General features: G+C 53.0%; 1 protein-coding gene across 2 annotated transcripts in view; it reads left to right on the forward strand.

Annotated features, from left to right (window-relative positions):
• ADAMTS2 (ADAM metallopeptidase with thrombospondin type 1 motif 2) overlaps nt 1-26397 on the forward strand; it is a 217824-nt gene that overhangs the window by 98245 nt on the left and 93182 nt on the right. For both annotated transcript variants that reach the window (XM_082723550.1, XM_082723551.1), the window contains exon 4: nt 25476-25678. In XM_082723550.1, the coding sequence (XP_082579676.1) occupies nt 25476-25678 (203 nt within the window). The remainder of the gene's footprint in view (nt 1-25475; nt 25679-26397) is intronic.

Consider the following 26397-nt stretch of genomic DNA (forward strand, 5'->3'; position numbering starts at 1 on the left):
GATGGCAATGAGGCTGAAAACTCTGACTCACGAAAGTGCAGGATAACAAACTGATCTTGCCTAGCTTTGCTGGATGAGGGAGGCCTCACTGGGTTGGTTTTCCACCAGCGTGAGGTCATCTCTGGCAGTGTGTGCCTCCTGGAGGTTGTCTGGGGCAACAAGCAGCCACCGGTCCAGGGTCACACAGACTGGGGGACGAGAGAAGTGCTGACACTGTCTTGCGGGGTCTCTAGGTGTTTGCACACAATCCTGATGGACACAGTGTCCCGACCCTGCAGTGGCCTGGCCTCCAGCTCTGGAAGGTTCTCTCCTCTCTTCCTCATTCCATATTCCAATGTCTTCCTGGCCAAAGACTTCCACTGTTGTTCAGCAGCTTCCACGAAGGACTTGGATTTACCTCATTCATGTAGCTACGCCTGTCTGCCAGCAAAACCAAGGCTCAGGCCAGCTCCTCTCCTGAAGTTCTCCCGAGGTTTGGGTTTGCCTTCCTTCCCTAAACCTGACAACCCCTCCTGGACTGGGACAGGCTCATCAAGGTTGCCCTCCATTAGGTCCCTTGAATTCTGCCAAGAGAGTCCCAACTCCACGTTCCACTTCCGTTTTGGGACAAAACCCTCAAGAGAGGTGGAACTCCAGCTCTGAATCTGAGAATATTTATGGGGCCACAGCAGTGACCAGAACTTGTGTGAGTGTCTGTCATGGTTGTGTCTTCTGGAGTGGAGCACACCCCTAGTGCCCCCATCCTCATGCACACCTGGACCCTCCTCTCCCACCAGCTCTTGTCCCCTTCTTGGCTCCTTTTACAGAAAAAAATGTCCCCAAGAGGAATCACTATCACCAGTTTCTCTTAGGAGAGTGGGAGAGTCTCTCTTACCCCCCTTAATCAGGCTTCTGCCTTCATTAGTCCTCCAAACCTGCCCTCCTCGAAGTCACTGGTGACTTCCGAGTTGCCACATCTACTGGCTAGTGCTCAGTTCCCCTTGGTGGCCTGTGTCAGGATGGGTCCTTCCTGTTCCTGACATGGTTTGCAGGATACCTTGTTTTCCTGGGCTTTTGACCCCCTTACTAGTGTTTGCTGCTCCTCTCCCTTCTCTCCCCACCCTGAGTTTTGGTGTCCCCCAGGGCTCCGTCATCCTTGGAGCTCTTCTTTCTCTCTCCACACCCCACCTTGGTGATCTCATCCATCTTGTTGCTTTAGGCACCATCAAAATGCTGGCGGCTCCCAGATTTGTACTTCCAGCCCAGACTTTTCTCCCTTCCTCCACCAACTCCTCATCCGTTTGCCTCCTTGACCCTGGGATGCCTAACACAAATATTGAACTCAGTGTGCCCCAAAGCGAACTATTCATCTTACCCCCACCACTGCTGCACCCACCATCTCTGTGGATGGTGAACCTTGGCACAGCAGAGGTCTCGAGTTCTTGCTGATTCCTCTCTCTCTCTCTCACATGCCAGGGGCAACTTGTCAGGAGATCCAGAGCTTCCCTTTAAAAATCCACTAGAACCGACCACTGTGCGCCCACCTCAGGCCAAGCTGCCTTCCTCTGCCTGATGACTTCAGTGGTCTCCTCTTGGGTCTCTGTGCTCTCCCAATGTCCCCAGTGTGGCTGCAGGCTGCACCCCCAGTGCCCCCTGGTCTGTCCCCAGTGTAGCCGTGGGGATTTTCCTCTCAAACCCCTTTGTTGGCATATAACTCACACATCATACAAGTCACCCACTTAATGTGTACAGTCAGTGGCTTTTAATATATTCTCAGAGTTGTGCAACCATTACCACAGTCTGCACAGGACATTTTCATCACCCCCAGAAGACCCCTCACTTCTCCAGTTTCACCCTCTGTTCCTTCCTCCCCCAGCCCTAGGCAACCATGAACCTCCTTCCTGTCCCTGGATTTGCCTATTTCCTTGACATCTCAGAGAGATGGAATCCTGCACTATGTGGTTCTCCATCAGTGATTCTTTGATGTCTTCACTCAGATCATGTTTGTCCTCCGCTCAACACTCCACAGCAGCCCCATGTCAGTCATCTTAGGAGATGGCATCTTTGCAGTCTCCGAGGCGCTGCGCCATCTGGCCCTTTGCCGCCTTGTACCTGCTGCTTGCTCTTTATCCGCTGATCTGCTCACTCCGCCCTCCTGGCTTCTGGTCCCCATGTTCCCGTGGCTCCTCCCTCACCTCTTTCAAGGCTTTGCTCACATGGCCCCTTTTGGTGAGATGTACCCTAACCACTGGAGTATTTTGTGGTGGCCGCAGCACTCCCTATTTCTATGTCTTTCTTGCTCCCCACTGCACTGGTGGTCACCCGGGCACTCTGCGTGTTACTTCTCCCCTTGGCAGGGAGTGGCATGCAGCTGGTGGGTGTGTTCCAGGAGCAGTCTGGGGCCCATAGGAGGCCCTCAGTCAGTGGCAGGGGGATGATCCGTGCGCACCAACAGGAGACAGCTGGAACCCTGCTCTGTGGAGAGGTGTCGGCACTTTCCGGGGAACTAGAGCTGCCCCCCACAACTCCTCCATGGGCTCCTTCAGGGATTAGGAGACATATCCATGCACCCCCCCGCTGCTATGTGGGTGGAACTCTCTCAGCTGCTTCCAGGCCATGGGGCAGCCCCACTCTTCCAGAGCCTGTGCCTTTGCCAAGGTCTAAGAACAGGGCTCAGCGTGTATAGTGTTGAAGGATGGCCACGGCTTTCGTAGGAGGCACTTCTGCTCTGGGTAACTCACCAGTGCTCCTTCCACATGGATATCCACAAGAGCAGCCCGTGCTCCACCATGTTTTAGGAGAGAGAGAGGTGGCAGCTTCTTTAGATTTGTAGCTTTGTGCTTCCTCTGTCAGTACCTTGTGGGATGGCAAGCCCTGGGTGATTTCAGGGATGAGGGTAAGACCAGGGAATAGGCTTGCTTCTTGCCTTGAAATTTTTCAGTTGAAGCCAGCACCTCCCCACAACCCCCCCCCCCCCCCCCCCCCCCCGGATCACAGAGTTCTAGAAGAGGCTCCTGAGCAGGAAGCTCTTCCAGGCACTATCACACAGTGGCTCCAATAATTGTCTATCGGCTGAGCTCAGACAGCTGCAGCCCCACTGCCTGCCACTGGGAAGCACCACTTAACTGATGTGATTGGATTCAGAGGAACTAAAGGGATTTCAGAGAGGGAAAGTCTTTGCGAAAATCCCTGTATCAGACGTCCTGATGGCCTGTGCATGTCCCCGGCTTAAGGTCTCTGGCTTTGTCTCCGTATTTTTCGTTGGGGTCTTAGGAACTCAGTCATGGTCTAGAGGGGGGCATTTCCTGGCAGATTTGGTACTTAGATTCCCTTTCTGTCCTCGTGGGAATCACCAGGACCATCTTCCCCAAGCACCTGGGGAAAGTGTTTGACCTTTCTGTGCCCACAGAGGAGGGAGGGAATGGTGGCCCCTGGGTCCAGAGTCTACAGCTTGGTGGGGGAGGGATAACCCGGAACCTACTCAGAGAGGGGATGCTAGGGAGTGGCAGGGGGGCACTGCTCAGTGCAGCTGCACCAGGAAGACAGCCGGGACCAGAACTGGGGTCGGGTGGATATGGCGGTGACAGGAACAGGCCTGAGGCTTGAAGAGTTCTGAGAAGGGGCTGAGCCAGGTGAGGGGATGACCCATATCCCTCAGGTGATAAGGGCTGTTGGAGCAGTCCTCATGCAGGGGGGCCCATGGGGCCTGCTAGGAGCTCTGCAGGGGGCTCAGCTGTTCAGATGGGGGCCTTGCAACAGAGAGGAGCAAATTGGTTGGTGTTAGTACTGGATTCTAACTTCAGTCTGGGAAGAAGTGGTCCACTCTCCTTCTGCCTCCCTCCACACTCCCTTCCTTTCCCAAGGCAAAGCCCAACACAGGAACCCTTTCACTGGCTCCCAGGGAACAAGGCCCTTCCCCTGTGACCTAGAACCGTCTAAGTGCCAGTCCTAGAACATGAGACCAAGGGGCCAGGTAGGTGTCTTTAAGGCCCCCCAACCAGTTCACTTTGGTGTCCATCTGATTTCGACTGGGCCTGGGCCTGGACCTGGGCCTGGCACACTTGGGAAAACTCAGACACACATAAGTGGGCACTTGGTCCTGTGGGCACAAAGGATGTCTCAATTTTGTGCAACCCGAATGTCTCATGGTGTCCTGTGATATGGGGTAGGCTTGTTTTTGGCTCTTTGGTTATTCCCTCATTCCAGCACACACAGACCTTCACCCTGAGCCAGATCGATGGCCCAAGGATGAATCCAAAACATGCTTTTCCTTCAGGAGCTCATGACTTTATAATCCCCGTGGTCAATGTTTTAACAAAGTACAGGCTGCTGTGAGAGTCTAGAAAAGAGAGTGATTGGAGTGACTTGTTCTGTGTGCAGGAGTGAGGAGCTGGGGTATGGAGCTGAGTTTGGGACTGTGCCAGAAAGAGCAAGTAGGAGCAAAGCAAATAGCATTTTCTAGGACCCGCAGCTGCAGTTGCAGTGCAGGGACATTGGTGGGTCTTCTGGACAGGACACAAATGTGTGGGGTGATAGTCCTCTTAGCGGGTCCTGGCTGGTGAGGATCACACTCCAGGGGAGGACTGGGTTAGTTTGGGCTCCACTGCAGGGTCTGACATGCTGAGGTTCCTGAGGAGACTGCTTGGAGGAGATGAGGTCTGACCCCTCCATGGACCATGGAGGGGGTTTGGATTTCAGGCAACAGGGTAGGAAGTGCCAGCATTTGATAACTCCCAGGATGTGGGGGGAAATAGGCGGGTCATTGACATTTTCCAGGACTGGAGAAGGGAAAAGTGAAAAGTTTTTCTGTGAAGTGAAGAGTTGGCACGGTAGTGTCCCAGGACGCCCCAAGGAGAGTTGTGGGCAGCTGGGGGTGGTGGTGGTCTGGAGCCTGGAGGATGATGCAGGCTACAAAGGAGCAGGTGTCTGCCAGCCCACACATGGTCCCGGAGGGCAGGCAGCAGGTGTGGAAGGAGGAGGGAGGAGTGAGTGTGAAGCCCCAAGGATGCCCAGCCCTCTGTGGTGAGCAGACAGACTGGGGCGTGGGCGAGCTGGAGTCTGTTGGGCTCTGTCTCCTGTGGGGATCTGGCCTTGCTCACTTTCTGAGCATCTCCGTGCAGAGCTGGCAGATTTTCCCTGGGACTTCCCACCTGGGTGACGTGATGCAGTGTGTTCCGAATTCCCGGAAGAGCAGGGGTCAAGCCCCATGGTGCCGGGGCTGTGTGTAGGATGCCTGCTGGGGATGCCTCTGTGGCAGACAACATGAGTGCAGTCTGGCCGCCCTGAGCCAGAGCAGAATTACTAGGAGGACAGTGTCAGTGGGGAGGCAGAAGCCGGGCTGGGGAAGGACCTGGAAGAGTCCCAGCGGCAAGAGGGGCTGGGCAGCTGTGAGTGGGCATTAATGATCCCGCAGCTTTTCTCCTGCCTTGCCTGTCTCTCAAGGGAGGGGCTGTTTGGTTAGAAGAGGGCTCTGTGCACATGAGGAACAGGGATTGCTGGGAACAGAGTTGGGGAGCTGCTCCAGGAAGGGGGACCCTAGGCACTGGGTATTCGCCCTCTACCTTGGTACCTGGTTTTCGTCCCCTGCTCAGCCCCAGGGCACTCTGGACGAGACGTGTGTATATATATGTGTGTGTGCGCATGTGGGTTCCTGAGCAGACTAACCCACAGACTTAGCTGTGCAAGAGAGGCCTGGCTTACTTTCATTTTTGGAGAGCCTCACTGTATTTAAAAATGCAGGGGTGCTGCACAGATATGCGAGTCACGGTACATTTCATGTATACATGTGAGATAAAGGTTGTCTCTCACCAGACAGAAACATGCTGCATCAGCACCTGCCGCGTCCACAGTCTCTGATAGGTGGGGGTTCCCAAGATGGACCCGACTTCCCGCTCCACACTTTGCCTGCTCTGTTCACCTGTATGCACAGCCTCCTGGAGCATAATGTCAAAAGTACGTCCCTGATCTAGATTGAAGGCCAGGTCTCCCTCTGGCCTCTGCAGGGGCGGGCCGTGGAATATGTACATGGAATGACCCCCTCCAGACCTGCACATACTTGTCACAGCTGGACCCAGGGGAATATTTCGGGGCCAATACCTCTTGAGCGCCCAGGGCTAGGTGAGCACTTGCTGTACCTGCTGGCCAGGCGAGGGCCAGGCTAAACTTTCTAGTCATTCTACCTGCCTGCCTGCCTGTCTACTCTACCACTGGCCTGCCCACAGGGACCTCCTTCTTCTAAGCCACTTAATCCTGCAATGTATTTCCTCCGACAGCCCAGGCCATCGATCGGGACTCTCAGAGGTTTGATTACAGTGCTTTCTAACAAAGTCAAAAGCAAATTTCCATGGGGGGTTTATAGTTAAGTAATTGCAGCGCTCAGTGTTGTGTGCCACAGCGCAGGAATGTCCGGGATAAGGATGTCAAGAGAAAAAGCCAGAAAACTAAGTAAGGAAGAACGAAAGTGAGCCTTAGTTAGTGAGGCTGGGTGGCCGTGGGAAGCTCCAGCAACCTGGAGAGGGTGAGAAAGGGGAGTTGCACAAGTGAGCCATTTCACGCTTAATTACAATTTCCCATAAAGTACTTAGGGAGCGAGGGTGCACTCTGAACTTGAACAGTTAACGTAATTAAACATTCATGGTGCCTGTGGACCATTTCCTGCCTGGGGATGTCTTTGGAAGCAGAAGTGATTCTTTCTTCTTGGAGGTGATTTCAAGAGCAGAGAGGGACAGGCATTTCTTGGAGGGCTGGACCTTGGGGGATGTGTCCCTGAGCTGCAGGCAAAGGCAAGACCTCTCAAAAGAGTTCTTGCTTGGAGCAGCTGGAGGCCCAGGCAAGGGGCAAGAAACAGGGGTCTGGTGTTTGTGGCCCATGAATCTTTGACCATTGCCTCCTTTCCCTCGAGTTTCTGGCTAGGCCCTGAAGGCCCCCTCGTGTTTCCTGAGCTTCCTCTTATGTGCACTGAACACATATCCTGTGGGTCCCTGTGTCTATTTTGCAGACAGGGAAACTGAGGCCCAGTGAGGGAGAGTGGCTTGGCCATGTCTCACCTGGGAAGTAGCCTTGCTGGAATCAGAACCCAGAGTGCCTCTCAGGTGCCATTTGGGAGCAGGGGATTTTGCTAGACTGGCCAAGCTTATCTAGGGTCAACCCTCACCACTGAGATTTCTGTCCAGACAGTCTTAGCACTCATCTTGGAAGGGGTATGAGGATTTCTGGTTGGATGGTTGAAAACAGTGAACAAGGTGATGGGGTGAAGGCACTGCCCCTGGGGTGCTCCTTTGGGTGCTCAGAATCGGACTGGCAGGGTGGTGAATGCCAGCTAGGTTTGGCTGTTTGGGATCATGCTGGTGCCAAGGGTAGGGCTGGCAGACCCAGACATGTCTGGGAGGTACTTCAGCTGTGCGCAAGTTTGCTGCTCTGGGAGGGATCAGACAGACACATGCAAGGCGGTGGCCACCCTGGGTCGAGAGCCAGGTCCTGGGCAGGGTCTTCTCCCATCCCACACCTAGGCTGACCTTACAGTGGGAGGCTGGAGGGACCCCTAGCCCATCCTGCTGGAGGCCTTGGGCTGTGGTGAGGTGGCCCCCATCCAGCCTCCCTGGCTGGACAGGACAGGACAGAACAGAACAGCAAAGATTCCAGGGAGTGGGCAGGTGTCAAGAATAATGCTCATAACTTTCTGTTCACCTGTTTGCAGATGCTTTGATGTCCTTCCCCTTATGCATCCCAGAAGGCAAACCCTAAGGCTTCCATTAATCTCATATACCCAGGACCCCTAGACTACCCTCTATGCCGCAGATACCTCGTACCTGAGTGCCTCAGGGACGTCTGTCTTTGGGGTCCCTACAGCAGCATCAGACCCAACATGCCCCAGTAGGCCTCCCTTCCCCCAGGGGGTCTCTCCTGAGGCAAGGGGCTTCCCAGGGTGATGGGAAGTCGCCACAGTGCTGGTGACACTGCCCCTCAGCCCTCTGTGTGCTTGTTTTGCTGCATCTGTCCTTCCGCCCCCTTCTGCCACCTAACCCCTTCCCCACAGAAATGGGGGCTGGCCTGAAGAATAGACTGAGCCACATCTCTCACACTGTCCTCAGTATGAGGATCTTCCACGTGGTGTGGGCTCCAGTGGCCTCTGCCCCTGACCTCATCTCCCCTTTGTGCCACACCCAACTTGTAGCTCTGATTCGCACATTTGTATTTTGATAATCTGAAACAAGTATTTCTCTTATTAAATAATAAAAGGGAATCTTTTATTGGGAATCTTTTCATACCTGTAAAAGCCACTTGGTTTTCTTTTTTGAGGACTGTCCATTTATACCATTGCTCATTTTCCTTTGAAATTGCTGGGCTGTTTCTTGTTGACTTGAAGGAGCACTTTACATATTAAGAACATGTCCTCTGTGTGCATATAATGTTTGGAGGGCCTGTGGCTATATGTAGGACTGGGACAAGACCCTCGAGATAGGAGGAGCCTGGGGTACACTGACTGTTTGTTGCTGTGTTCATTGGGTCTCCATATGAGGATCCCACGATAAATCATACCCACTAGCAGCTGGCTTCTAAAGAAAGGGGCACAGGTAAACAGTGGGTATGAGCAGTGGCTGAGAAGTTTCAGCTGTTGTGGGGCTGAGGACAGGGGACTTGCACTGGTTTGTCAGGACCAGATGGTCCCACAGGCTCCCCAGGAAGGTAGGAGGACAGTGTTTGGGTAATGAGAGTGCCGAGCAGGGTGTCAAGGTTGTAGACTGACCTGGCAAACCCTTGGCCTGGTTTTACCAGGCAGCCCAGAACTTCCATTATTACAGAATTGCTTCCTACTATCTGAAGATCAGAGACTTCACATGCAAATCCAGAGTTTGGACTTCTTTACAAAGATAAGTCCCAACAACACAGACCCATACCCTCCTAGGCAGTGCCGCCCACCCGAACTCTCCAGCATGCCCAGGGCCTACCATGGCCTAGTGGCCCTGGCCTGAGGCCACATTCCCACATGGCCTTTTCTTATGGAAATGAAGAACAGAAAAATAAAAGGTGATCCAAGAGGTCCTCATGTTTCAAGAAAAAAAATGGGGGAGAACATATTTTTTTCTGGAAAGGCAGCCCATTTCCCAGTGTTTCACAGTAAACCAGGTCAGAGAGAGAAAGGGGAGGACATCATGAAACACACCCAGCCTTGCCACCTGTCCCTGCAGCCACGAGTCCGTGCACTTGGTACCATAGGCATGAGGTACCGAGGATCACGGAGGCCCCAGGGAGGGTTGCTTTGGCAGCACACTAGGCCTGGGCTCAGAGACCAGGGTACAGTGTCACGTGACACCTGTGGGTCCTGGGTGGAGTGCTGGCAGCCACAGCAAAAGCCCTCCCAGTGGGAGAGGGAGGAGAGTAGCAGCAGCCAGACCCCCTGGCTGCCTTAGTGCACCGCCCCTGTAAGCAATGGCCGGGAAAGCAGCCACTGTGCCTTCTTGAGTGTCTGCCTGCAACTGCTCCTGCCAGGAAAGTACTAGCTGTGGCTGCTTCCATGCCTGCAGCCTCCCCCTAACCTCCCAGCCTCAGTCTGCACAAGGGTAACAGCTGCTTTCTGCTCACCAACAGGTAATTTGGGTCCCCATTTACTGATTCATTTTGTCAAGCCCCATGTGGGTGCCTGGGGACCTGGAGCAGAGCCAAAGGTGTCCTCGGTCTTCCAGGAATTCATGGTAGAGGGTATGAGTTTGTGAGCATGGATGTGGGAGCGTGACCATGAGCGTGGGTTTAAGTGTGCACCTGTGCATGCCAGTTTGAGTGTGTGCATGAGCAAATCAGCAAGTTTGTGATAGTGACATCACACAGATTGCTGTCATGGGGGTCATGCGGTGTGGGGCCTTGCAGATGGTTGGTACTGACATACTTCATGAGCGAATGAATGAGTGAATGGATAGATGGAAACAAAGGGTTTGGGGGCAGGGAAGGAATGACTGACTTGGCCTAGTGGAGAAGACAGGTGATCAAGAATAGTCCCAAACAGGAGGAAGATTGGGGCTGGACTTTGAAGGGGCAGGACTCGCCAGGCAGACAGCGGTTGGTTGGCAGGCAGGGGGCATGGAGGCTGGTCCTGCCCTACAGAGCAGTGTGCAGAGGCCTCAGCTGGGAGAGAAGCCAGCAGGCAAGGCAGGCAGCAGGGACTGGGTCTGGGTCACTCAGGGTCTTAGTGTCTGACTTGGTAGTGCAGGAGATGGGAGCAGCAAGCCCCAACCGCACGAGTCCCTGGGTGTCCAGGTGTCATGTGTGCATAGCAGTGGTGGCAGCCCCAGCACCCTCACTGGGCCAGGGAGGAGCTCTGCAGTCCATGAGCTGTTGAGCCCAGACCCAGAGCAACAACTCATCCACTCTGTGTCTCAGTGCACACTTGGCTGAGTCCCATCTGCTTCAAACCCAGGAAAGAAAACCCCAGACCTTTTAAAGCAGAACATGATGATTTTTGTTGTTCCTGCCTGCCTAGCTGCCTGTCTGTCCTCTGGAACCTTTGGGCTGTCCAGAATGGCCTGGGGTCTGGTGAGCTGGCTCTGTGCCATCCTGTCTGCAGCAAGGGCAGCCCTCGGGTAGCCATGGGGTCCATGCTTGGAGTGCACCCCCTCCCCCAATTTGTTAGGAAAGACCTGTGTGAGGCTGTGTCACAGATTAAATTTACAGTGCTCAGCACTTGCTCTGATTTCTCATTTCCTCCCCACTCTAAATGGGGCTGATCAAATTAAGCCCTGTCAACACCAAGGGCTGACAGGAGGCTGGTGCTGTGTGGTGAATGTAGCGAGCATGCCTTGGTGGCTGCTGTGGAAGCATGGCAGCTCCACACCTCTGGGGAGTAGAGGACCTCCTTCCCTCCTCAGTGCCTGCAGGCTGTGGCCTTTCAAGGCAGGAAGGATCATGGGAGAGGGACATGTGGGGTCCACCAGGGCTAGTTGGTGTCCCCCCCAGGACACCAGCCCCCAGGCTTCTGAGCCCACTGAGCTCACATAAGAAGACAAAAAGGATGAAACCCCATTATCTGCGGGCTTGGATGATGTGCCGGGGTGGGGAGGGGGGCAGGTGCCTCTATGTGCCAGCCATCTGTGCCTTGGGTCCAAAAAGGGAGGTTCACAGTAGGCTCCTCCCATGCTTCCTCCCTGTGGAAAACAGAGAAAGGCCAGAAAAACAGTGAGGGAGGCAGGGCCTGCCTGACATTCCCTGGGAGACAGGGCAGGGGGGATGGGGGCGCTCTGGGCTCCCAGACCCAGGACTTGACAGAGGACTCTGGAAGAGGAATCCCTCCCCCGTGGAGCTCTTGGGCTGCTCCATGGTGTCCACCCTGCCAGTGTCCCCTGCCCACTCCATGGACCATCAGTCAAGATGCAGTTCCCTCAAGGCTGACTCACTGCACCCCCTTGCACCCCCACATCAGTGGAGAGGGCCAGGGGCAGTCCCTGGTCACTCACTTCTCCTTCAGCAGGCTCAGGACAGGGACAGACATGAGGAGCAGTGGTCAGTGGGCCATCTCTCCTGGTAGAAATCCTTCCTTCTTCAACTTGCCCCGTGAGGTGTCTTTGGGATCTTCCAGTCTGTGTTCCTGTGTGTCCACTGCCAGGTGTTAATAAGTGCAAGGGCCCTGTGTTTGTGCACCTCCCAGGGCACGTGCTTGTGAGTGGAGTTCTGTGAAGGTGAAGGGCACCCCCAGCCCCTGGAGCCTTGCAGGCCACCAGGATGCACAGTGGCCCTGAAAATGGATGCTCCGTGTCTCCCTCCTACTGTCAGCATGTCACGTAGAGCATCTACAGTTCCAGCTCATAGCAAGACACCAGCAACACAAGGCTTGAGTCCTGTGGGTTGCTAAGCCAGCTGAGACACTCTTGCTTCTCCAGGCCCTTGTTAGAGCCCAACACCTTGGGGCTGAAAGTGGACAGGATGAGACAGAACAGGGGGTCTGCAGGCTCATGGTGCTGTGGATCTGTGATGAGGTCTCCAGCTTGGTGGGGGCCCCCTGATCCTTGGAGCAGCCTGTTAGCTACTGGTCCCCAGTGCAGCTGTCTCAGAGTGGACCCATCTGAGGTCTGTGCAATGGGCTGAGCTGGATGCTGGAGTCAGACATCTTCCCCACAGCCCCATGCTACTGTGAGGCCATGGGTTTGAGTGTGACCCTCTCAAGCGTGCTCCTCCCTCTGCATCAGAAAGAGTCCCTTCCTGACCCACGGGGCTGCTACAGAGAATAAATAGGGATATCCATAAAACCCTGGTGCTCCCTGTTGCTGATGCCTTCTTCGTTGTCAGTAGTGGGGGCCTTTCCCCATCCAGCCACTGATGAGGCTATCTAGAGAAGTCTTTGTCTTAAGAGGGTGGCTGGGTGGTACTGCATGGCCCACCATCCAATGGCACCCTGAGTTCTGGCGTCAGCCGGGAGGAACTACAGATCTTGGCCCCGTCCCCTCCATGTGATTGGCCCTGCAGGGGGAGCAGGGGGTGGTGCAGGGAGTGGTGGGGGAGCAGGGGACCATCCCAGGGCTGAGGGAGGCAGCTTTAATTTCCTGCATCTTGATTATGGTCTGGCCTGAGAGGGCCTCTGGCAGGGCTGGCCAGCATCGCACTCCTCCTGCATGTGTGTTGGCACCAAGCTCCCCCTAAAGCACTAGGTTCCCTCCCTGCTTTGTTCTCACCCACTCCACATGACATGGGGCTCCACAAAGGGATCTGAGGTTGGCTGCTGAAGAGAAATGCCTTGGAACTTGGTTTTGGAGAGTCTGAAGACCAATGAGGAGCTGGTTCCTGGGGAGGCGTGAGTTAGGGCCAAGGCAAGAGGGGGTGGGGGCAGGTGCCAGGAACCCTGAGGGTGAGGAGGGAGTGGACTTTGTGGGTCGGAGAGAAGCAGGCCCTCTCCTTGTTTGGGGCCTGGGTGCATGCAGTGTCATGGCCTGAGGTGGGGGCTGCCGCTGGAGGTGTGGGTGGTGGAGGTGCCTGGAATTCTGTGGGGGAGGTGGTGACTGAGGACCTTCCTGGGAGTGATGCCCAGGAGGCTGCTGGATGTCCAAATCCAGGGCTCAGGAGCATGAAGGGAGCTGGTGATGGGATTTCCCTGCTTCTGATGTGCTTGTGCAAGAGGTGCATGGGGGTGGGGGTGGAGGCGCCAGGCCTGTGGCCCCCTCATTGACCATTAGTATCCCACTCTCCAGCCTCCCACTCTCCCACTTCTCCCACATTGAAAATGAAATCCTGGGGAATCCTCCCTTCTGTTGGGACCTGTGGGTGTCTGTGTTTTGTTCTGAAGTTCACAGTAAATATTTTCATTAAGCGATCTGCCAGTCTCTCCATTGTATCCTGCCATCTGGCCACTGTGTGCTGGGTAGCGGCGGTGAGGAGGGAACTTAGGGCTAAACTCCCCTTCCCTTGGCTGAGTGCCCAAGGAGAGGATGTTCGGTGCCCTAGACACTCCAGCTGGTCCCACGGACCTGCCCTGCAGTGGCTGTGCACGGGAGCTTGCCAGGGAAGTAGGCTTTCAGTTTCTGGACCCCAGGGACCTGATTGCTGAAGGAGCCCTCGTACACCCCTGACGGGGTAGATGGGCTTCTGGGGCTAACAGGATGGTAGTGTGGGGTGAGCGGGTAGGTATGGAGGAACTGAGGCCTTGTGGCTGGGATCCAGAGCTGGGATGGGGGCGTTTGGGGCCCTCCGTATGAAGGCTGCAGACGGTGGGCCCCTTGAGCTGGGGCCTGCGGGTGTTTGCGGCCAGAGAGCTGGACTAGCTCTTGTTTTGGTCCTGGTGCTGCTACAGGGATCTTGGGAGGGCCTTAGGGCTCCTGGTCATTCAGCATGGCCCTTTTGGCTTTGGCCTGACCTCAGTGATCTCAGTATCTCTGCCAGAGCCCCATACATCTGGCAGGTCCTCTCACTTCCCAAGGACACATATCTTTGGAGGCCAAACCAGAGCTTGAACCCTTTCCCCTGGCTACATACCTTAAATCCACAGTGGACTTTCCCTGTCCCTACTCTGTCTGCACTGGGATCTTTCCAAACGGAGGAGGTGCAACAGAGTGGCACCATTTGATATTAATCGTCTGAAGGCGTATGACTACAAAGTCAGTGGTGTCTGGCTTACTTTTGACAGTGCATGTGATTACACATGCGTGTGTAGGGTGGTACCTTTTAGAATTTTTGTGGCTACAAGAGACAGAAATCCAAATGAACTGTCTCAGAGCTAGAAAGCCTACGAGTGTGACAGCTTCAGGCATGGCTGGATTCAGGAACTAAATGGTGTCATCTCTTCTCTTCATTTCTGCTTGGCATCAGGATTCACTGGCTCACCTGGGCCATGTGGGTATTTCTGGGGTAGGGGTTCCTTGGGTTTGGCTCCCCCTGAGCCATGTGACCTGGGAGTGGCAAGGGTGGTTCATCAGAGGGAAATCAAGGAGCAGTACCTAAAGGAGAAGCAGATTGTGTGGTTCAATGTAGGCCGCTCCATAATCTCCAGCTGGGCAGCTGGGTGCCAGGAAAGCCTGGATATTCCTTGTCCACCACTGAGGAGCTTCCATTGCCCCATACCCTGGGAGGGCACATTCTGGGGATAGTCCCTGATGGAGAAGCCAAGAGAAATTTCTTTTCCCTTCTCTGGAGCTCCCATTTCTGACCTGAAACTCCACAAAAGCAAGCAGGCTGGGGACTTGAGGCAATCTATGGACCTTCCAACTCTTGTCTCTGAGAGTCCTAAGCAGCTGTTACAAATGCAGCCCTGATGAAGGAGCACTGAGGGGCTGGCCCAGCCCCCGGGGCCCCTCCCATGCCTCCCCTCCACCTCGAGTCATAAAAAAGACACTGGATGAGCTGTGCCTGCTGGCATTGCAAAAAAATTAATTCCAATTTGGTCATAAAGTTATAAAGGGCTGGGATGAAATAATCCTAATGAGCATCTTTTAATAAAGCTCACCAGTGGGGCCCTGTGCTGATGATCCCCTCGGGGCTGAGCCTGCTTTCTGCTTCCCAGAGCCTCCAAGAACCTGCCTGCTTCCAAGCAGGCCTTTTGCCGTGTCCTGATTATGCGTCTACATAAACATATTTTATCTTAATGATCATCTTTAGGGGAATTTGCAGTCACGGAGGGCTTGTCTTGAGGTTGTTAACAAATGGGGGGATGACTTTCCTCCCCTTAGTAGGGCTCCAGCATGCTCCTTGGGGTTCCAGGCTGCAGGTGCCCAGGATTCTGGTCCCCTGGGCCTGGCCTGCCATTCATGCTAGGGCCTGGTGTTTGCAGCAGGAGGGCCTTGGTCTAGCTCTGCAAGTGTCACTCTCCGCTTATGCAGAGCACTGCCTTCAGTCCTCCTCATCGGGATTTGGGCTTTGGGAGCTCCTGAGCACTAGGAAGGGAAAGTTTCTGGTTCTCATTCATGTGCCTAATGAATGGGCAGCAGCAGGTCCCCCAGTGAGCTTGTCCACCCGCCTCTGTGCTTTCCCAGCAGAGGCTGGGGCAATTATGGCGGGGGACCTGGACCACACACTGGCCTTGGCCTTGGAGTCCAGAGGCTGTCCAGCACGGAGATCATAAAAAAAGCATTTAGCTGTATTTTCTTCTGGCACTTCTGGAACTTCATTTTCAATCTTCTGGGCCATCAGTCCACCTGGAATTTGTTTTTGCTTACTATCTGAGGCCAAGATTTGATTTCCTCCATCTATGACCAGTTGTCCCAACATCATTAAAAAAAAGAAACCATGGGACGCCTGGGTGGCTCAGTTGGTTAAGCAGCTGCCTTCAGCTCAGGTCATGATCCCAGCGTCCTGGGATTGAGTCCCACATCGGGCTCCTTGCTCGGCAGGGAGCCTGCTTCTCCCTCTGCCTCTGCCTGCCATTCTGTCTGCCTGTGCTTGCTCTCTCTCCCTCCCTCTGACAAATAAATAAAATATTAAAAAAAAAAAAAAGAAACCACCTCTCTGCATGCACAACAGGCTTCTTCCCCTCTCTTCCCCCACTTGCAGGAAGTGACCATTCTAAGGTGGTCATAGAGTATCCTTCGGTCATTGTGTATTTTTGCAAAATCCTTGCTTGAGTGTGGGTGTGTCTAACTGGCCTAAATGGTGCTGCATTGTACATCTTGCTGTTTCTTACTTTCTGCACTTGGTACTCTCTTTCCAAGATCCCTCTGTCGTGTCTGTGGATGCCAAACTTCTGATCTCTGCATAGCACTGTGTGGCATGCACCTGCCACATTCTGTCCCTTCTCTTGCCCTCTGATGATAGCCAAGTTGCCTCAGACTCCCCAAAACCTGCCCAAGCATTGCTTCCTTAAGGGTTTCAAGAGGCATGCCCATCTGCACACCTTGTCCAGAGCAGTAAAAAATGGCCCACAGGGCAACGGTTGCTCCAAGGAGGGCCTGGGATATCCTATAGCTATCCTGTGTCTTTATGTCATAGACAAAAGTGAAGTTACTGGCCGTCAGGGTCTCTTACACATAATTGACTGAATGTCCACGCCTGGTCCACTCCCACCAGTTACCAACCCTGGCTTTCAAACTGCTACCCTCTTATTTACTAGTTTTGTTTACTATTTTATTTTTTTGATCGGCTGCTTATAGTTTGCATATAAATGAATATCAAGAGTTATTAATATTACAAAGGAGGGCAAGCACACGCCAGCTGTGCAAGGACAGGGCAGCACTGGTCCCTGCCAATAGAGGCTCTAAGAGGAAGTGAGAATGGTCTCTAGGTCCATGGTCTGACTTCCCCTTCTCTGGGAGTTGACAAGTCCCCTTCTGGGTAAGTTGCAAGCAAGGTCACCAGTGAGGCTTGGGCAATATGGGGCTCTTCACACTGGGGTGCTTAGCAAGACTGAGGTGTGGACTGGGCACTGGAAATGCAGCAAAAGGACAACCAAAGGGAAGGGGCTGCCTCCCACTCTCAGAGAAAAGCTGAGAACTTCTCTGAGGGACACGCATGTGCTCAGCAGAGCATCAGGGGAGAGACCCTTAGGAACACATGATCAAGACAAGCCAAGTCCTCATGAGAATCTGGGCCAAGCCATCCTGGGCGTTCTGTCCTTGGTTTAAAAAGATGGCCTGGGGGCACCTGGGTGGCTCAGTGGGTTACGCCTCTGCTTTTGGCTCAGGTCATGATCTCAAGATCCTGAGATCAAGCCCATGTCGGGCTATCTGCTCAGCAGTGAGCCTGCTTCCCACTCTCTCTCTGCCTGCCTCTCTGTGTACTTGTGATCTCTCTCTGTCAAACAAATAAATAAAATCTTAAAAAAAAAAAAGAAGAAGAAGAAGAAGAAGAAGAAGAAGAAGAAGAAGAAGAAGAAGATGGCCTTATGGAAGTGGGGAGTTGGGGGGGCTCTTCGTGATACCCGGCTGTCTCTGGGGTCACACTGCTGCGGGATGGCTCAGCTCTCTCCACATCTGTTGCAGTGCTGCCTCCTGGGAGCACTCTCTCATCCTCCAAGGGATTCTCTTCTTATCTCCTGCATTGGGTCTTCTGTTTCCCAACTTCCATTTCCCTAAAGGAGGGCATCTTTCAGTAGCTTCCTGAGAAGGGGTGCCAGACAGATTAACACTTTAGAGAACTTACGTGTCTGGAAATGTGTTTATTCTACTTTCTTAATGGAGAATTTGTGTGAGTATAGGATCCTAGTTGGAAAATAGTCTTGCTTCAGACTTTCGAAGGCTTTGTGCTATTGTGTTCCTCTTTGAATTTGGGGAAGTCTGAACACATTCTGATCCCATTGCTCTGTGTGCCCCCTGTAACTGCCTCCCCCAGTTACTTCCCATTCTCTGTGACGGTATGCAGAATCTTCTCTGTGTTCTGGAATACCATGACTCTGAGCCACAGTGCAGGTCTACTTTGATCTATGGTGTTGGGTACTAGCCAGGCCCTTACATGTTCCCATTGTGAGATTTCTTGAATTATTTCACGACTTCTTTCCCCTCTCTGTTTTCCCTTTTCTGTCTTTATGAAGCTTCTTTTATATGGATATCTACATCCAGTCTGGTCCTCTATTTTTTTGGACTTTCTTCCTTGATTATTCAACTCTCTGTCTCATTGTTTTACCAGCCAGGGGATTTCTCAACTTTACCTTCCAGTCCTTCTACTGTGTTTATCATTTCTGCTGAAATAGTTTTAATCTCAAAGGACCCTTTTTATTGTTTCCATCCTGTCCTTGTTTAATGGATGTAAGCAACATCTTCTTCTAGCTCTCTTCTCAGAGGTTACCGATGGTAGATTTCCCCCCACCTTCCTGTAGGTTTCTTTCCCCTCCACTTTCCTCCTGTGAGTTGTTTGCTTCATCTTGGCCTCCATCTGCCACATCTGGGGCTTTCCCCAGGAGACCAGGTGATCCCTGGCCATCCATTCACATGTAAAGTTGGGCAACAAAGGAAGTGAGTGGGAGCTTGATGCATGTAGATGCAGCGAACCATGGACCACCATACTACCTTTCAGTTTTTGATTGACTAGATTGCCTAGAGAAGAGCCCTTGCAGTGTCCTGCTTGGACAGGAAAGGCCTGACCTCCTGCATTCTGGGGGTGAATTGTGGAAGGGGGCTAGTGCCTCAACATTGATTTGGTCCTCCTGGTTTTCATTTGGTGCCTCTGCTCTCAACCACACCTGGTGCCTGCAGCCCAGAGACAACTTCTTTTCCACCTTTCTGAGAGAAGGAGCTCCCAGACTGATGCCAGTGTTAGTTATCAGGGCTGTTCTTCGGGCACGGTGTATGGGCAGGGAATTTGGCCTCAGCCACCAACTAGTCCTGTTTATTTCAATCCGCCCTTCACTCCCACATCCAGAAGTGCTTGGTGCCTGTGGTGAATTTTATGATACAGACTGGAGAGTCTCTTAATTCTCCTCATTGCCAGCTTGGGATTCAACATTCTCAGATATACGAAGTCCATTACTACGAGACCATCTGCTTTCCAGCCTCCAACAGTTCTGTTAGTTTTTCCTCAGCTGCTCTCCTTGTCCTTGTAGCCTTGTGATTTAAAAAAAAAAAAAAAAAAAAAAAGTCACTTTACCAAAGTTGTAATGGGTTCTAGAAAGGAGCTCAATTGGATGCATATTTTCAGTCTCTCATCTTACCCAGAAGTCCCTCCTATGTTTGGATCTGTGTCGGGACTTTGGATTCAGTAACATTTTTAAAAACATCTTTATTTATTTGACAGAGAGAAAGAGAGTGAGCACAAGTGGGGAGGAGGGCCAGAGGGAGAGGGAGAAGCAGGCTAAACAGGGAGCCTGATGTGGGGCTCTGACATGGTTCCTGAGCCAAAGGCAGATGCTTAACCAACTGAGCCTGTCTATGCATCCCATGCATCCTATGCATTTTAGTACCATTGATCTGTCTCTCCTGACACCAGTGTCACTATGTACTAACTTGTGTTTTGTGATATTAAACATGTTAACATATTAAACATAGAAACAGTGTGAACATGCTTTGTAATGTGTTCAGTTAATTTGAAAAGGAAGTATGTCCCCATTATTATTATTTTTCAAGATCTTCAAGATTTTTCTGGCTCTGGTCTCATAATCTTCCAGTTACATCTTGAGAGTAATGTTGTTGGGTTTTCATAATTCCTTGGTAGAGATCATGTTGAATTTGTAGATTGATTTGGAGGAGAATCACCTTGGTTATTTTGACGAGTTTTCATAATTCTTTAATGGAGATTATGTTAAAATTTGTACACGGATTTGGAGAATCAGCTTGCCATCCAGGATTGCATTGTTGTGTCTCCATTTATTGAGGTCTTCCTTTGTCCTTTTGGAGACTTGTAGACTATGTCGTGCTACTCTTTGTGTGGTCTTTATACATTTTGTTTGTTTGTTTGTTTCTAGGTATTTCATGGGGTTTGTTGCTATTGTTGGTAAGCCCTTTCCCCCATTCTGTTTCCTAGCTAGAAAGAAAAGTATTGGGCCTTCACATACCTATTGCACATCAGATGAGAAGCATCTCCTCCCTGGAGGCTTGGTAAAAACTTCTGTAAAGCCTTCTGGGCTTTTCTTCGACTACTTTCTCAATTTTTTTCTAAGATTTATTCTCGTTTCCTAAACTGATCCGGCGATTAGAATTTCTGTCCTGTGTGTACTCCAGGCTTATTAAAACTGTATCTTTAATTTCTGGTGTTTGGGGTTTGAGGCCATTTCCTCTTTTTTTCTCTCCGATTTTATCTTGTGTTGGTGACTGTGGACTTGATTTTTGAGTTTTCTTGCTGTCCTAATACATAGTCACATTTGGACTTGTCCTGAGTGTGCTTGGGAAGGGCACGTTTTCAGGTTGCTGGGCTTAAGCACGAGGCCGTCTCAGTCATGCAGATCCCTGACAGCCACCTGATGTTCAATCTAATTCATCTATTGTTTTCTGGAATAAATGTATAAAAATGCATCCAGAACAGCGGTTTGTCTCTTTCCTTAGGAAACAGGTTGAAGCTTTGTTAGGTGCATAAAGTTTCCTACCTTTTATATCTTTTCAATGCGTTGTTGATGGGTTTGTCCTGTTAATGCCTCGGATTATATTTTATCTCATAAATATCATTAGGCCTGCTTTTTTGTTATTGTTATTGTTGGCAATTACATGGTACCCTTCTCATTGCCCCCTTCATCTTAACTCCCCCTGGGCTGTTTTATCTTAGCTTTGCCAAGTGTGAGTAATTTACGGCTGGATTTTGTTCCAGCTCCTGCCCCTCTGCCTGTCTCAGCTCCTGCCTCACCTTTGCTCCTGCTGCCGCCACCCTGTCTGGCCTCCCTGGCCCTGCTGCTCCTGCCTCTCCTTTGAACCCTGCTGCAGGGTGCTGGGTTCCCTCCCATTGCCTCTCTGCCCTGGCTCCTTTCCCTCCCAGCCCTGCCTTGACTTGACAGGCACTCGGGAAACAGGCACACAAGACCCCATGCCCCCTGACTGGGGGCCTCTCTCTGAGGTTGGAGAGGCCCTTAACACCCAAGCAGATTCACAAATGAAATTAGAACTGCAAATGGTGGGGTGTTCTGTGAAGGAAAAAAACAAGATGCTATCAGGGAGACATTGAGGGAGGGGAGAGCCTAGTTTAATTAGGATGAAATATGCCTTGTTCCCCTGAGGAGGTGACATTTCAGTTAATACCTGAAAGATGAGAGGGAGCAGGTCCAGTGAGAAATGAGGGGACAATGATTCCACAAGTAGGGGACAGCAGTCTTCTCTTGTCACTGAGAAGTGTCATCTGAAGGCTCTGTGCACCCCATCCCCCCAGAGATATGCGAGCTGGGGGAGGCAGATGAGGGAGCATACTTGTCCCCTAGGCCAGCACAGGAGGGCCACGGACCACCTTCCCTCTGGGCCTTTTGAGGGGCTCCTGCTCGGCCTGGTGGAGAGTGCTCAGTTTGGGGAGCAGCCACAGCCAGGGGAAGCATGGCCCAGGTGAACAGGTCAGTGTGGCATAGTCCTGGCTGTGGGATTTGTGAACACACAAAAAACCCTTGAACCTACAGAATCAGCATCTCCCCAACAATGCTCCTGAGGCCTTTGCAGGCCCAAGGGGGCTCTCTTCTCCAGACTAAACGTTTCTGTTTCTACCAGTTTCGGTTTCCTGAAGCCATTCCTCAGGGCTGGTGAAGTCTGGGGATGGTTCTGGGGCCTGTTAATTACATGGGATCCTATGGCCCAAGCTGGGCCCCAGCTTCTCCTTGGCTGTGTGGCTTGTCTTAGTCACTTACTCTTTCTGCTCCTGGGGTTCCTAGATGCTAAAAGGAGGGCAAAAAGGAGGGCAGTGAGGAGCCTTCTCCTTGCAGTGGGGATCAGAGGGCTGCTGGGGCACCAGAGGTTTGTGCCTGAGGCCAGCCACCCCCTGATACGGGGCTTGTGCTCCAAAGCCCTTGGATGAGCTTGGCCACTATGACTCACGGATTCCCATGGAGGACAGGTGCTTTGGGATTCCTTGGATCCAATTCTATTTCCCTTATCCAGTCCTTTCCTTGATTCTCTGAGGCATCCTGTTTGATCCCCTCTGGAGACTTGAAAACTGGGGACAGCTCTTGGAAGCTTCTTGCCTTGTCATCCTGCGCCTGCAACATGAGCATCAAAAGCCCCAGCTGCCAGGCAGAAGGGTCCGCTGGCACAGGGAATGCTGGGAACTAAAATCCCTGTTGTTACCCATTGGAAAGATGGGAACCCTGCCACAGGTACCTCTAGTCAGGGGGGAGCCTCGGCCTGCAGGGATCCTGTCTTCTGTCTCTCATGGAGCAGACACCCATCGGGACCAGCAGCTTCTCATTGGGGAGGCAGTGTAGAGGGCAACAGGGGCTAGGGTAGGGCTGGCGTCCTGCCACCGCAGGAGATGGGTGGTGTTGGCAGCTTGTTATCCTGGCCACCAGTAGTGAGGGATGGAGCTGAGGGCGGGGTGAGCTCTGTGTCACTGTGGCTTAGCACTCAGGCTGTAGGCATGCAGGAGCTCCAGGGGACGGAGGGGAGAGTGGCAAGGAGCACAACACCCTGCCCCCGGACACTGAGGGACTGAGAGGAGCAGAGGCTTTCAGGCTAGGTGAGCAGTGTTGGTGTCAGGGAATTCCTAGGCAGCTGACCTGGGACCAGATAGGAGCTGGAGCTCCCTGCATTGGGACTTGGCGTGGGGGACAGGCCTGCCTAGGACCAGAGTGTGGTTGAGTCTCTGCCTGACCTGGGCTCCAGGACTAAGCCCATTGTAGGGAAACGGAAGAAACATCCAAGATTGACAGGGTAGAAGGAATGTTAGCCTGGCTGCTTGTGTAGCCCTGGGCCTGGAGACTTGGAGGACCCTGCTGATCATGGAGCCGCTCCCATGTCCTGTCAGGCCTGAGCAGGGCTGAGGCTTCCAGGGGCTGCACTGCAGGGCAGGGCACATGCCTTTCTCCTCAGCTACACTTTGAACTTGGGCTTTGGGGCATCTCTACCGGGCTTGGGTCTTGGGGGAAGGTGTTCTAGAGCATCATGTCCAAGTCACGCCCCTAAATCATCATGATTAAAGTAACAACTGGAACAGTAATAATTATGCTTGGGGTGAAATTGTCATTTCTGTTGAATCTTTAGGACACATAGCTGTTTTTAATGGACCTGTAACATAAATTGAGCCAAACACTGTGCTTGCTTGGCAGAAACAGCTACAGGATGTGTCCCAGCCAGCTCTGGCTCTGTGGCAGCCCCCTTACCCTCCACCCCGCCCCCCCTACCCCCACACAGGGAATAGTGGAATGGGGGGCACCACACGGCAGCTCCCAGGGTTAGGGTCTGGGGCACACTCTGACACCTTTGGGGGCCAGGAGGGCAGCAGGCCAGGTGGCCTGGGGACACGGGCTCCATGTGTCGTGCCAATCCACAGCCCAGTGTTACCTGCCCATCACCTCCCTTCAACCCCATGACCCCCTGTCCTGATTCCTCAACAGAAGATGGCTATTCCAGATTTTGTTCAACATGAACTCTCCTCATTTTGAAATGTCAACCAAATAAGGTATTTTTAAAATACTGCAAGGTCCTAATATGTGCCTCTGTGGTGTGATTTTGCCCTGGGGACCACCCATCAGTGACTCCTGGCTTGATAGGGGCAGAGGGGAACATCTAGCCTCTTCCTAAGGGAAGAGTTTGTTTTTTATTAATGGAAATTACCATTTTTCTGCCTCCCAAGGTGGTTCTGAAGGTGAGCTGTCCCTGCTTGTTGGAAGTGCAAAGAAATAAATGTGTAAAAATAGAGTAGCAATTCCTCAAACCCCCTGTCAGGTTTAAGTAGCTGGTGTCTCCTCTGGGAGCGGCATGGACGGTCCTGAATCATCGCCAGGCAGCCGGCAGAATGAGCAGCTCTGCACGGGTGCTGCCTGCCCGCCTGCCATCCCAGGCCCCATCCCCGTCCCTGCAGGGCTCCCTGGCATTTGCATGTCAGCGTGCCCCGGGAGGCTGCAGGCCTGGGGCAGGGGGCACGAGGACCCCCCCAGGAAGTACCGGGATGCAAGCAGCCGCTCAGCCCTGGCCCAGCTTAGTTCTGTCAAGAGCCCTCCCCCTCTGCTTCTGTTTCATCTCCTTAACCTTCACCACACTTTCCCTCCTGTCCTGTGGCCAGGTGGCGGCTCTGGGCCTCAAATATAACAGACAGCAGGTGCAGAGGCGAGAGCTCCTGGCTGAGTCAGCTGGGCTGGAGTTCCATTAGTCTTTCTGTCTGTAAAGTGGGCCGAGTTGTGCATATTACAGAGGCCCGTTTGTCAGGCCTGGCTGCGGAAACCCATGCACAGGGTTGAGTGGTGGGGCAGGACCACAGGGCAGGCTGCCTCGCTTGACTTTGAGCTGCCACGCTGCCTTCAGAGGCCCTGTTCTGCCTCCAGCATCTGCCATGTGCCACTGGAATGCACAGAGAGTTCCTGCTCCCATCTGGAGGAGGCAGCAGATGAGAGGCTTCTGGGACAAGTGAGAATTATTCTGGAAGACTCTTTGTAGAGAAGTGGTGCTGCAGGGGGCATCAACCGCATTTCCAGCTGCAGGGACCAGATACCACACCCTGGGTGGGTGATGGCATGAAGAACTGAGATCCTAGGCCCTTCCCTAGGGCAGGTGTCTGGGAATACCAAGGAAAAGCAGGACCCTGGGGTCTGGGCCCCAGCACAGACATGGAGTCCAGTACAGGGACGTGGGGGGCTTCCAGAAGGCTTTTGCCCTGGGATTTAGCAGGTGGTGTGGTCTGGGACTGCCAGCAGTGACAAAGGTCAGCCTGATCAGTTCAGCTGCCACCTTGAGAGGTGGGGGCAGAGAAGGGCTGGGAGCCTGAGCTCTGGTCCAGGGTAGGCTCCAGGTCTGGTGCGTGGAGGGCAAGGAGAAGAGAGCTGAGGCAGACAGTGAGATGACCTTCTGGGACCCTTCACTGAGGCCCCTTGGGCCCCTTCCCCCACCCAGGCAGACTATGAGGAAGCTGTCAGTAGAGGACCCTGGTCCCCTGCACAAGAGTCAAGTAACCACCCATCTCCCTGGCTTGTGGATAGGGGTAGGCACAGTTCACCTGGGGAGGGGTGCCCATGCGAGGTCTTGACCCTGGAGGGGGGCAGGTGGGCCTGGCCAACAGATGAGGGGCCTTGCTTCAGTGGAGGAAAGTTCCAGAAGAGGAGCTGCCTAGGGAGACACAATAGAACACACACCACCAGGGCTGGGCCTTGGTCTTCCTGGTTATAATATAGTGGCCACATTGGGGAAACCAGCCCTTTGGCACCTGGGCAGCTGTTCTCAGGCATTTGAGTGTGTGAATGGGTGAAAAGAGGTCACGCTAGCCATGCCCACTCCCAGCGGTGCTTTTACAGCCTCTCCATTCATCTCTGAGTGCCAGACCCGGGCTCGGTGATGGCCATGGACTTGGTACTGAGTCCAGTTGGCATGCACTCTGTTCCCCCAGAACCTCAGTTCATTCTGTAAAATGGAGATTGTTTGGGTACTGTGTGAGTTTTCACCAAGGTGATTGTCAGGCTGGTTCCGAGTTGTACCCACATGGGGTTTTGCCTCATTCAGATGTCCCTGGTGAGCCTGGGCTACTGCAGACTGTGTCCTCTGTCCTTCCAGGAGCTCCGCCAGGCAGCCTGGATAACCTCAGCCGCGCCCTGGGGGTCCTGGAGGAGCATATCAATGGCTCAAGGCACAGGGCACGAAGGCATGCCACTGACGGCGACTACAACATCGAGGTCCTGCTGGGCGTGGACGATTCTGTGGTCCAGTTCCATGGGAAGGAGCACGTGCAGAAGTACCTGCTTACACTCATGAACATTGTAAGTGGGGGCTGGTGGCGGGGCTGGAGCAGTGGGACTGAAGGAAAGGTAACCAAATCCATGGGCAAGAACTCCTCCACCGCCCAGAGCCCCAGTGGAGAGATAGGGCAGGGGCAAGAGGATGGGAATGATCCAGTGGCTGGGCCAAGAGACCCCTCCCCACCTGCCCACCTTCCTCTCCACCAGTCTAAGGTGAGTCGTGGACCTTCCAGAACTCTGCGCTCTCATCCGCAGAGTGGGGTCATAGTCCAATAGGTTTGCAGACCATGTTCTATTTTGGAGAGTGTTATTATACTTAATCTCATCTCATTTTTGAAAAGTACCTTTAATGTTATAATAATGAAACAGCCACAGTGCCTGTTGTCATTGGTGACTATTAGTGACTGTGTGTGGGTTTTCCACACCAAGTACTTCCAACACTAATTACCCAGGGTTGGCATGGACTCCATGGGCCAAGGGCTAAGTCCTGCCAGATTGGCCCTACTTCTGACACGCCTCACAAGTCCTGCATTGTCACCCATATGAAGACTCAACCAGTCATAAATCAAGGGTTCCCATGCTCCCCTCAGGTTCACATATTTGCCAGCACAGTTCATAGAACTCAGAAAAACCCTCCTTGCTACTACTGGTATGTTATAAAGGACACATCTCTGGAACAGTCAAATGTCAGAGATGCCTAGGTCAAGGCAGGTGGGAAGGGGCTGAGAGCTTCTGTGCTC

This window comes from Mustela nivalis (assembly GCF_964662115.1).
Source record: "Mustela nivalis genome assembly, chromosome: 3".
Lineage (NCBI taxonomy): Eukaryota > Metazoa > Chordata > Mammalia > Carnivora > Mustelidae > Mustela > Mustela nivalis.